The sequence below is a fragment of the Centruroides sculpturatus genome, unplaced genomic scaffold (assembly GCF_000671375.1).
Source record: "Centruroides sculpturatus isolate CEXI.00-Female unplaced genomic scaffold, Cexi_2.0 scaffold275, whole genome shotgun sequence".
Taxonomy (NCBI): domain Eukaryota; kingdom Metazoa; phylum Arthropoda; class Arachnida; order Scorpiones; family Buthidae; genus Centruroides; species Centruroides sculpturatus.
The window spans coordinates 584,881-597,178 of NW_019384477.1; the positions used below are offsets into that span (position 1 = coordinate 584,881).

General features: G+C 29.4%; 1 protein-coding gene across 1 annotated transcript in view; it reads left to right on the forward strand.

Moving 5' to 3' along the window:
- Positions 1 to 94: 94 nt before the first annotated feature.
- LOC111621349 (translation factor GUF1 homolog, mitochondrial-like) overlaps positions 95 to 12,298 on the forward strand; it is a 46,775-nt gene continuing 34,571 nt past the window's right edge. Inside the window, exons 1-5 of the mRNA XM_023363446.1 lie at positions 95 to 125; positions 1,410 to 1,558; positions 5,649 to 5,729; positions 6,276 to 6,437; positions 9,100 to 9,164. Of these exons, the coding sequence (XP_023219214.1) occupies positions 95 to 125; positions 1,410 to 1,558; positions 5,649 to 5,729; positions 6,276 to 6,437; positions 9,100 to 9,164 (488 nt within the window). The remainder of the gene's footprint in view (positions 126 to 1,409; positions 1,559 to 5,648; positions 5,730 to 6,275; positions 6,438 to 9,099; positions 9,165 to 12,298) is intronic.

A 12,298-nucleotide genomic window follows, 5' to 3' on the forward strand; every position in this document is an offset into this window, starting at 1 on the left:
TTCAGTTTCTGCTTCATGCTTTTATGCCACATACATAAAAATTCTGGCCAAATAGGAAACAGAAATATAACAACATCATATGTAGTTTAGTAAAATGGTGCTGTTGGTATCTGATGTTGTTATTTGTTGATGGTTGTATTCCACTTAATCATTGATGATTTTAAAAAATTATTTTATTAAAAGATGCTGGTGGGTTAAGAAACTATTTCAAGAGCGTGATTTACATGGATTTAATAATTTGTTGATTCCGGAACTACAATTTAATGATTGAGAATACCACTGCCGCTAAAGTGCTATATTTTATTAATTTTTTTTTTCTCATACATCTATATCCCATTGTACCTTCCATTTTTTCCTCCACTGCCTCTGCTATAATTTAGAAATTTTAAATTAATAGACTTGTATTCCAAATTGAAATAAAGAACATGTGATCTAACTATTACATATTGATTCTACTAGACCTAACTGTTATTTGAAATTTAGCATCTATGGCCATTCATACACTTTGTTTAAACACAGTGTTTTTATATGTGACACTTTTTGTCATAAAGACACTGATGTAGTTGAACAGATTTGATAAACTCCTCTATTTCATTTATTTTTCTTTTTTTCGAGATTGTCACAATTGTAGGGTTAACCATCATTGCTGCCATTGTTGCCATTGTTAGAATAAAACCACGTGTCTACTTTGACGTCACAAAACAGACTTCTCTTTATTGAAGGAATTTTGGTGTAAAAAATAGACACATGCTCTACTCTTTTTTCAGTTATGTTTCAGCCAAATAATCAGAAAAATTTTTACACTTTCTGTTTTATGCTAGATTTTACGCATATGTGTTCCTGGCCTTAGAAGTTTAAAAAGAATATACTCTGGTGATTTACCATGACAATGTAAATTTAAAATATTTTAAGGATATTTTAATTGCAACTGTAGGTTTGCATTTGTTTTAATTTTATTTGTGACAGTATTTATTAAAAATATTTTTTATATAAGTTAAATTTTCATTATGTTCAATAAACAAATCTAATCTAAAAATAGAGTGCATCATGCATATGTTAATTATGCATGATGCACTCTATGCATATGTTAATTAACGTGTCCAAATCTAATGTTTATTTAATAATTTACCAAACATTTTGTTTTTGATTATCCAAGATACTCTGATCCATGTTACATTGGATAATTGGGACTCTACTATATTTAAATGTAATAATCTATGCTTAATAATTATATAATTTTACTTTTGATATGTATTGAAGGCAAAGAACAAACAAATAAGTAAATTTTTGAATTTGCTTCTAGAAGTACAATAGAATTAAAAGATTAATAATCAAAAAATAATAATGCCAAGTTTTAAATATTAGTTAACCAATATAAGTTATATTAATTTATAAATGTTTATCCCAAGGCACAATACCTACTGATATTAAAAATGAGCAAGTATTGGATAAATTACCTGTGGAAAAAGAAAGAGGCATAACAGTAAAAGCACAAGCAGTTTCTATGTTGTATGACTATAATGGGAAGACTTACTTATTGAACTTGATAGATACACCAGTAAGTTAACTTTTATCAAATTAAAATTTCATATTATATGTAAAAACGCATAATATTAATGTTTTTTTTTAATCCAAAATTTTATAGTAAGAACAAATTATTCCAAAAATATTTTATAATAAAAATATTTATTATAAAGATTATTTAATAAGTATCTTAATACATGTATAAATTATTTTAATGTGTTGTTTATACATTAAAATAATGTCAATCTCAACAATTGATTTGAATATTGTTAAATCTAATTCCACCAATGTATAACTAAAGAATATTAAAATGAAACATTATTTATCAACAAAGTGGATCAAATTTTATTATTTTATTTTTCCAGTCTATTCTATAAACAATCACTTTTTCTATTCCTAACTCTAACATATCTGTTTTAACAAATACCTCTCAAGATTCCTTTGGCCTATTTATACTATTTATACTTATTTCTTTTTACTAATTTTGCTTCCTCTCTTCTCACAAGACACTCTAACCATCCAAATTAATTTTTTTCTCATTTTATCATCTAAATCAATTACATTTAGAGTCTTTCTAATCAAACTATTTCTGGTTCTATCTTTCAATGTTGTTTTATCTATATATTTAGGTATTCTAACTTCAGCTATCTGCATCTACTTAATCTTTTTATTTCTCAACATGCTATTCATTGAACAGCTGGTCTAATTACATGTAATAATTAGTCTTCCATTTCTATCATTCTAAATTTATCCCATTTACCATATCTAAATTAATTCTCTATCTGCAAGTAAATATAAATGTAAATATTTGACTTTACCATTTTATTTTGAATTTTTTTCCTTCTTTCTGAAACCCTACCTAATTCTAAACTCTGTTTAATGTATTTTAATTTAATAATTTTAAAATCCATTCTCTAACCATTAGAAATTTCTAATGGTTAGAGATCAATCATCAGAAATTTTTAACTAATCCCTAACCAACTAAAAGATGGTTAGGGATTGGTTAATAATTTCCTAACTTTGCTTTTTCTGCATTAAAAAGATTGTATCATTTTTAAATAATCAAACTTTCACTCATTGCTCAAATATTATTGACACTAATAAAGAATTGGAATACATTAGAGGCATAGCCAAAGTGCATGGATAAAGCAAAAAACTTATTCCAAGTCTAATGAATAGCATTCAGAACATGATTGATCAGGATAAATATCTAGCAGACAAAAAAGTGCATGGGCATACACATGAGCAAAAGCAAGTCATAGTAGATTTTTGCCTCACTTTACTACCGTGTTTCCCCAAAAATAAGATAGTGTCTGATATTAATTTTTGCTCTGAAAGATGCACTAGATCTTATTTTCAGGGGATGTCTTATTTTTTCATGAAGAAGAATTCACATTTATTTTTGAACAAAAAAATTCCCAAGTCGAACTTAGATGAGAGTGACGTATATCTGGTTGTGTCGAACTGAACTTAAATAAAACTGAAGTCACAAGCTGAAGTGAACTTACGAAGTTCCCATACTGGAGTGGACTTCCCACTCGTGCTTCAACTTAACCTTTTCATAGCATCGACATTGGGTTCAATGACCAATTAGTGTTTACTGAACCGTAGCACTATGCAAATATGATATGGCGTGATTCACGGCTGACCAATTAGCGCTCACCAGCCGTAGTAATGCTATGCAAATCTGTGATTCCCAAGCCATAGTCTTATGCTAATCATGCCGTGTGGCGTGATTGTCTGCTGACCAATCGGTGGCTGTACTTTCAAAAAGCTAACGGCCACTTTCAACCATCTGTCGATGACTGTTACCAGTAAAAGAAACTTTGCTAGGTCTTACTTTCGGGGGAGGCCTTATATTTAGGAATTCAGCAAAACCTCTGCTAGGTCTTATTTTCGGGGAAACCCGGTACTACAAACATATACAGTGATACCTTAGTTTCCATCGATAATCTGTCCAAAAACAATTGGTGAAATCCGAAACCGACAAAAACTGAGGCAATTATTTCCATAAGAATCAATGTAAATTTAATTAATTTGTTCTGGACACTCCAAAATACATACCAAAAGCACATTTTATAGAGAACAAGTGTGAGGCCCCAGAAAATAGTTCAAAAAGAAGAAGAAGAAGAAACAAAAAGGAATTTAAAAAGAAAAATGTAAAATTTGTTAAGTTAACCGTCAAGAAAATAAGTTATATAAGTGTCAAGTTGGCAATACTGGACTTTGACATCATCGCTCATAAAGAATAATGGGAAAAACAAAATTTTAGATAAAAAAAATTAAAAAGGGAAATATTTAAAACTTAAGATGCAATAAAGTAAAATGAAATGAAAATGTAATAGAAAGGGTGTAGGTGTCATAAACATCGATAAAGACGATCATAGTCAAAAGGATAGTGTTGAATAAACCATCCCGGGCAGACCTTTCTCGCGACCTGAGTTGGTCTCAATTTTCACCTAGAGACAGGTAAAAGACCAATAGGGGAGTATAGAAAGGAAAGCCCAACCAATTAGAAATAATTCAGTTCTGAGGAAACTATAAAACATGCACCATCAAGGATGAAGGACTTCCTCTCTAGTATACCTATTGTGATCATCACCCTCTTCTCTTTGTGCTTCTGCTCATCACTATCTTGTGTTACTTTACTACTCTAAACTCCAACTCGCCATTGCCCCAGGGCTCCACCACCATGAGATGAAAAGAAAACCACTAGAGACATCCAACTGTCAGGACTTCAACATCTGGGACCTCATCAATCATTTGTAAGCATGATCTTTGAAAAAATAAACGGTTTCTTTGTGAAACACTTGTCTTTTGCTGCCTTCTAAAATCACCACCCACATACAAGTAGACCTTAGTCCATCCTGACTAGAGGGAATAAAACCCCCTATATGGCAAACTTACACAAGTATAAGGTTTAATACTAAAAATAACAAGAAATGAATATAAAAGACTAATATGATGCTCTCTGAAACAGAATTGCCATCTGTTTTTCATTTATCCAAATTAATAATGACTGTTTGAAGAGACTTAAGAATGGGTAAAGCAACAACAGCTTTGATGAAGGAAGAATATGATTGAAATATGTATGTTAAGTAAGAAAAGACAAGACTAATGGGGGAGATAAGAGAGGATGAAAATTATAAGTGGGCAAGAAGACATTGATGTTTGAAGAAGGTTTAAAAAGAAAACAAATACATGGAAGTGACTGGTTGAAAGAAAGGTGAAATTACAATTGATAGGAATGATATTGGGGTTGGAAGTGGAGAACTGAAAGGAATGCAATAAAAGTGACTATTGGAGTTTATAGCTGGAGAAGAGGATTGCTTTTAAAAAGTTCAGAAGGGGAGCAGGTCAGTTTTTTTTTTGTTTTAGAAGATTGTGTATGTTATATTGATATGCTAATATTTTTTATGGATATTCTTGAAGGTGTAATTTTTTTTACTGTTTAATATCCCTGGAGATTTGTGGTAGAAACCTGAAAGTATTAGGATAATAAAGATGTGAACTTCAGAAAAGAAGTGTTTTAACTGAAGAAATTGATATAGGAATGTTTTATATATCATCAATACTTCCTAACTTCCCAATTCTTTTATAATAATTGCCTAACTATAAATATTGATTCCATTGTTGATCTATTATACATAAAACTAAATTAATTATCATCAAGTAATTTGATATTATAGATAGATGTTAGATGCCATCACTTATCAAAATGAATAATTATAATAATTTAATATTTATTAAATAATTTTTCAGGCCTATTCTTTTCTTCCAGACTATTCTAAAATTGTTTAGTAAATATTAAATTATTATAATTATTAATTATCATCTATAATTCTCAGTTTTATTCTATAATAGATTTCCTTAAAGTTTTTAATTTAGCTTATAAACATGTTAGCTTTATACTTCTTTAATTATCTTAGTCCCTGAATCTTATTTTTTCTTTATAAGATACTCATAGTACATTCAACATTTCTTCTATTCAAAAAGAATTTTTTTATTTTCATTCAACATGATTTTTTTTCTCAACATATAAAGACTATAAATTTCTTAAGACATTTATTATTCTTAAATATTTCATTTGCATGCATTGATTAAAAATATGTTTTATTATTTAGGGACATGTAGATTTTTCTTATGAAGTGTCTCGATCTATTAGTGTGAGTCAAGGGGCTATTCTACTAGTTGATGCAAACCAGGTTGGTCATGATAAATTTTCAGTAGTTAAATCTTGATTTAATAATTGTTTTTAAATTTAAGTTTTATTTTTAAAAACAATTTTAAATATTCAAAACTTATATACAGTAGAACCTTGATTATCCGCCCCCCGATCAACCGACCCCTCGGTTAACCGACCGTCCTAGTCGGCAAATTTCAAATGTCCGCTAGTGATGTGGTGCTACAATAGCGACGATTATTATTTTAAAAAATTTTTGTTAGGCTTAACATCGATGAAAATTCAACGCAAAATAGGTTAATAGCGATATACTAATATACTAATTACATGGGATATAATAATATACTACACTAATAATGGATTTTTTCATACTTTTCCGACTTTTCAATTATCCGACCAACCCCAGTCCCCAATTAGGGTGGATAATCGAGGTTCTACTGTACATATAAAATTTTTATCATAGTTAGTAATCATTAATTAAAGCACATTTAAAACTCCATTGATTACTACTACTGTACTAAAATATATTGTTTTTTAAACAGCTTTAAAAAATGTTTCATTTGTTTAGGGTGTTCAAGCACAGACAGTTTCCAACTTTAATTTGGCATTTATTTCTGATTTAACCATCATACCTGTTTTAAACAAAGTGGATTTAAAAACTTCTAAGCCTGAAGAAGTTATTCTTCAATTAAAAAACTTATTTGGGATTGATTCTTCTGAAATATTAAAGGCATGCTATTACTTTTAATAGAAAGGGTGTAGGTGTCATAAACATCGATAAAGACGATCATAGTCAAAAGGATAGTGTTGAATAAACCATCCCGGGCAGACCTTTCTCGCGACCTGAGTTGGTCTCAATTTTCACCTAGAGACAGGTAAAAGACCAATAGGGGAGTATAGAAAGGAAAGCCCAACCAATTAGAAATAATTCAGTTCTGAGGAAACTATAAAACATGCACCATCAAGGATGAAGGACTTCCTCTCTAGTATACCTATTGTGATCATCACCCTCTTCTCTTTGTGCTTCTGCTCATCACTATCTTGTGTTACTTTACTACTCTAAACTCCAACTCGCCATTGCCCCAGGGCTCCACCACCATGAGATGAAAAGAAAACCACTAGAGACATCCAACTGTCAGGACTTCAACATCTGGGACCTCATCAATCATTTGTAAGCATGATCTTTGAAAAAATAAACGGTTTCTTTGTGAAACACTTGTCTTTTGCTGCCTTCTAAAATCACCACCCACATACAAGTAGACCTTAGTCCATCCTGACTAGAGGGAATAAAACCCCCTATATGGCAAACTTACACAAGTATAAGGTTTAATACTAAAAATAACAAGAAATGAATATAAAAGACTAATATGATGCTCTCTGAAACAGAATTGCCATCTGTTTTTCATTTATCCAAATTAATAATGACTGTTTGAAGAGACTTAAGAATGGGTAAAGCAACAACAGCTTTGATGAAGGAAGAATATGATTGAAATATGTATGTTAAGTAAGAAAAGACAAGACTAATGGGGGAGATAAGAGAGGATGAAAATTATAAGTGGGCAAGAAGACATTGATGTTTGAAGAAGGTTTAAAAAGAAAACAAATACATGGAAGTGACTGGTTGAAAGAAAGGTGAAATTACAATTGATAGGAATGATATTGGGGTTGGAAGTGGAGAACTGAAAGGAATGCAATAAAAGTGACTATTGGAGTTTATAGCTGGAGAAGAGGATTGCTTTTAAAAAGTTCAGAAGGGGAGCAGGTCAGTTTTTTTTTTGTTTTAGAAGATTGTGTATGTTATATTGATATGCTAATATTTTTTATGGATATTCTTGAAGGTGTAATTTTTTTTACTGTTTAATATCCCTGGAGATTTGTGGTAGAAACCTGAAAGTATTAGGATAATAAAGATGTGAACTTCAGAAAAGAAGTGTTTTAACTGAAGAAATTGATATAGGAATGTTTTATATATCATCAATACTTCCTAACTTCCCAATTCTTTTATAATAATTGCCTAACTATAAATATTGATTCCATTGTTGATCTATTATACATAAAACTAAATTAATTATCATCAAGTAATTTGATATTATAGATAGATGTTAGATGCCATCACTTATCAAAATGAATAATTATAATAATTTAATATTTATTAAATAATTTTTCAGGCCTATTCTTTTCTTCCAGACTATTCTAAAATTGTTTAGTAAATATTAAATTATTATAATTATTAATTATCATCTATAATTCTCAGTTTTATTCTATAATAGATTTCCTTAAAGTTTTTAATTTAGCTTATAAACATGTTAGCTTTATACTTCTTTAATTATCTTAGTCCCTGAATCTTATTTTTTCTTTATAAGATACTCATAGTACATTCAACATTTCTTCTATTCAAAAAGAATTTTTTTATTTTCATTCAACATGATTTTTTTTCTCAACATATAAAGACTATAAATTTCTTAAGACATTTATTATTCTTAAATATTTCATTTGCATGCATTGATTAAAAATATGTTTTATTATTTAGGGACATGTAGATTTTTCTTATGAAGTGTCTCGATCTATTAGTGTGAGTCAAGGGGCTATTCTACTAGTTGATGCAAACCAGGTTGGTCATGATAAATTTTCAGTAGTTAAATCTTGATTTAATAATTGTTTTTAAATTTAAGTTTTATTTTTAAAAACAATTTTAAATATTCAAAACTTATATACAGTAGAACCTTGATTATCCGCCCCCCGATCAACCGACCCCTCGGTTAACCGACCGTCCTAGTCGGCAAATTTCAAATGTCCGCTAGTGATGTGGTGCTACAATAGCGACGATTATTATTTTAAAAAATTTTTGTTAGGCTTAACATCGATGAAAATTCAACGCAAAATAGGTTAATAGCGATATACTAATATACTAATTACATGGGATATAATAATATACTACACTAATAATGGATTTTTTCATACTTTTCCGACTTTTCAATTATCCGACCAACCCCAGTCCCCAATTAGGGTGGATAATCGAGGTTCTACTGTACATATAAAATTTTTATCATAGTTAGTAATCATTAATTAAAGCACATTTAAAACTCCATTGATTACTACTACTGTACTAAAATATATTGTTTTTTAAACAGCTTTAAAAAATGTTTCATTTGTTTAGGGTGTTCAAGCACAGACAGTTTCCAACTTTAATTTGGCATTTATTTCTGATTTAACCATCATACCTGTTTTAAACAAAGTGGATTTAAAAACTTCTAAGCCTGAAGAAGTTATTCTTCAATTAAAAAACTTATTTGGGATTGATTCTTCTGAAATATTAAAGGCATGCTATTACTTTTATTTAAATAATACTTAAATGATATACATAATAAAAAATATCAAAAATTTATTTATAGATTTCAGCTAAATTAGGTACTGGAATAGATATTCTTTTGGAAACAATTATAAACAAAATACCTGCGTAAGTCACTTATATTATTTAGAATTAATTAAAGAATGTTTGCTTTTAATCAAAAAAGTGTAATGTTTTATTATATATTTAAGTTTTTTATTTATTATTTATTTTTAAGTTACTATTTATATCAGTGATTTTCAAAGTTATATAGGCAGCAGACCACTTAAACAGAGTCACAGATGCAGCAACCATCCATGCCACATCCACTTCTTATAACAATGTAAGAGATAAATGTTTGATGAAAATACTCTTTCTTCTGGCTAAAGAGAGAGAATTGCATTTTAGATAAATGACTTAATCAATCTGTAGACCATCTGGTGCATGCTCACAGACTGTACTTTGAGAACCACTGATTTATATTAAAGTGAAATATATGGGCCTGGACAAACCCATAATGGGTTTGCAAAACGAGGCCTTCTTAGTGCCCACAGGGTGGAAAGAGTTAAAAAAAAAAGTCACAAGAGATGATATATCTGTAATTTTAATGTTTTGTTACTGTTATAATATTTATAAAAGAAACAAGATTGGTGAAGCTGATCTGATGGCATGCTCCACAAAAGTGAATCAAATATTAATTTTGTTTAAAATAAATTTTATAAATTCTTGGAATCAAGTAGTTGTTCAGAAGAATTTTTCACTGAATATACAGTAAGGGATGTGGTTTATAGATTCCAGAGGAACTGGATAGTTATTACTATAGCTTACAGTGACCATAAACGAAAATGTTCAGTTTCCTTTTGTGCACATGCGTGCACATGCACAATGAAGGGATTGAATGGAACATAACACTTAGGTAACAAAAGTGAACAGTGTCATTGTGCATGCATGTGGACATGCGCAATGAATGGATTGAATAGATCATAATCTCGAATATATAATGTCTGACAGACACGCAAAAGTCCTAACGTAAGTACTTCACTACTATAGTGGAGCGTGCTAAAAAGCATAAACTATAGAATCTGCTTATTCCTAATTATGGATATTGTTATTAGAGTTAGCATGTCCCAAAATATGTAAGTTAAAATATACTTATAAAACTTTGATTTTTGTAATCACAACTTCAGTTATAGTTTTTATTATCTTAATATAAATTAGTATTTTTAAACTGTCTTTTTATGTTAGCCTGAACATGTAACTAATTAATGTATAATTGTTATCAGGTATAATAGTCTTAATCAGTGCTGTAAATGTTAACTTTACTGTAAACAACATTTTTTCCATGTTTTGGAGATAGTTCTATTTGTTCACTTTTCAATGGCTTTCTTTTATTTGTTTCTACAAAATTCCATTTATTTATTTATCATCTACAATGGTTCCACCCATTTGTTTACAGTTGTGTGATTGTCTGTTTATTATAATGGTCAACATAATTCATTTCAATAGCTTCATATTTGTGGGGATTACATTTTGTAAAATTTTCATGAATATAAAAAGAAAAAGACATTGAAAAAATATATTACAGTAGAACCTCGATTATCCGGACTAATTAGGGATGAAGGTAGTCCGGATAAGGAAAAATCCGGATAATCGAAACAAATACTTTAATTTGTCTTTTAATGATAATACAACACGTTTCCTTTTCGATGACATATCGGTAATATTAAAAACAAATACTGTATTTAAATCGTGATCAAATTTTCAAGAAACAAATGTTTTATTGAATTTGGACTACTACTGACCAGCGCTAACAGACTAACTATTGTTTAAAAGGCCCTCTGGCGGTTCCAGAAGACAGATTTTATAAAATAAAAAGCAGTTGAAACTGCATTTTTATGAATAAAAATTTGACAAACTATTTATCATTTTATGACGAGTAAAATTTTTTCGTCACATTCTCGGCTTTTAAGTAATGCATAAACCTTCGAGGCGCGAGGCATAGATGGTGGCCCACGTTGCCCATGCCTTACGCCGCCCTTGATTATAGAAATGATGTAATTTGAGTATAAATTATTTATAAATACGTATGTGAAGTTATATTTTTATTACGACGCAAAATATATTTAAGAGTTTATGGGCACTGTGCCAGGTGAGACGTTGTTGAAACAAAAAATGTTATGCATTCCATCACGTACATAAACAGTGTCGTAATTCGCCAAGTGCAAATCATCAAATTTGTAAAATTTTTGTTTATTTTGAACAATCCGGATAATCGAAAATCCGGATAATAGAGGTCCGGATAATCAAGGTTATACTGTATTTGGAAATAAAAACATGTTTTTATGCACAAAATTTTTTTTACCAGATTTCTAATCTATCTTTGTTATTTTTTTAATGTATCTTATGGTAAATTCATTTACAACAAAAATGCAAAAGTCCAAAGTTGAAATTTCCTTTCTGTAAACAGTCCAGCACTTCAAATTTGTCTGAATTGGCATCACTTTCTCTGGTCTTTTTGAATATATGGGGAAAAGAAACAATAATGAAAATGCAAAAGTAAGATCTTAACACATGCAATTCATACTGATATACAAATATTAAATGTTATGTTTTATAAGTGCACTTACTAAAATAACTTGAAAAACTGTGATATAATATCCACTAGCATTGTGTAAAGGTAAACAACACAAGTTGCTGTACAATATTTTAAGATAAAAACATAAAAAAAATTTTTAATTGTCTATAAAATATTCTATTAAAGCAAAATGTTAGAAAAAAATATTTTATATATATATATTTTTTATTAATATTTTCTAATACTTTTCAAACTCAGCCATTGCTAGTTTTAAAAACATTTTAGAATTCAAAATTGGAAGACTGCTGATTTTTAATTTAAGTATAATTTACTTGTATACAATATACAAGACAATATTTCACTGGATTAACAGATATTATTGACATTGACTATTATTTATTAGACTAAATTATGTCAAATGTATAAAGTGCTTGAGAATTTTATATATGCAATATAGGCAAATAAAAATTTTTTTATTTGCCTATACAGTAGAACCTCGAAAACTCGGCCTAATGTGGACCGAAGGGTGGCCGAGTTTGTGAAAATGCCGGGTTATCGGGAATGGGGTTAAAAAAAATAAGTACGAGTGTTTCCTCAGAAAATACTGTACTGTACTTGTATGTATTGTTTACTTGAGAATATAACAGAGAATAAACTGCCCAAATACCCTTAAACAAAGGAAAAGTAC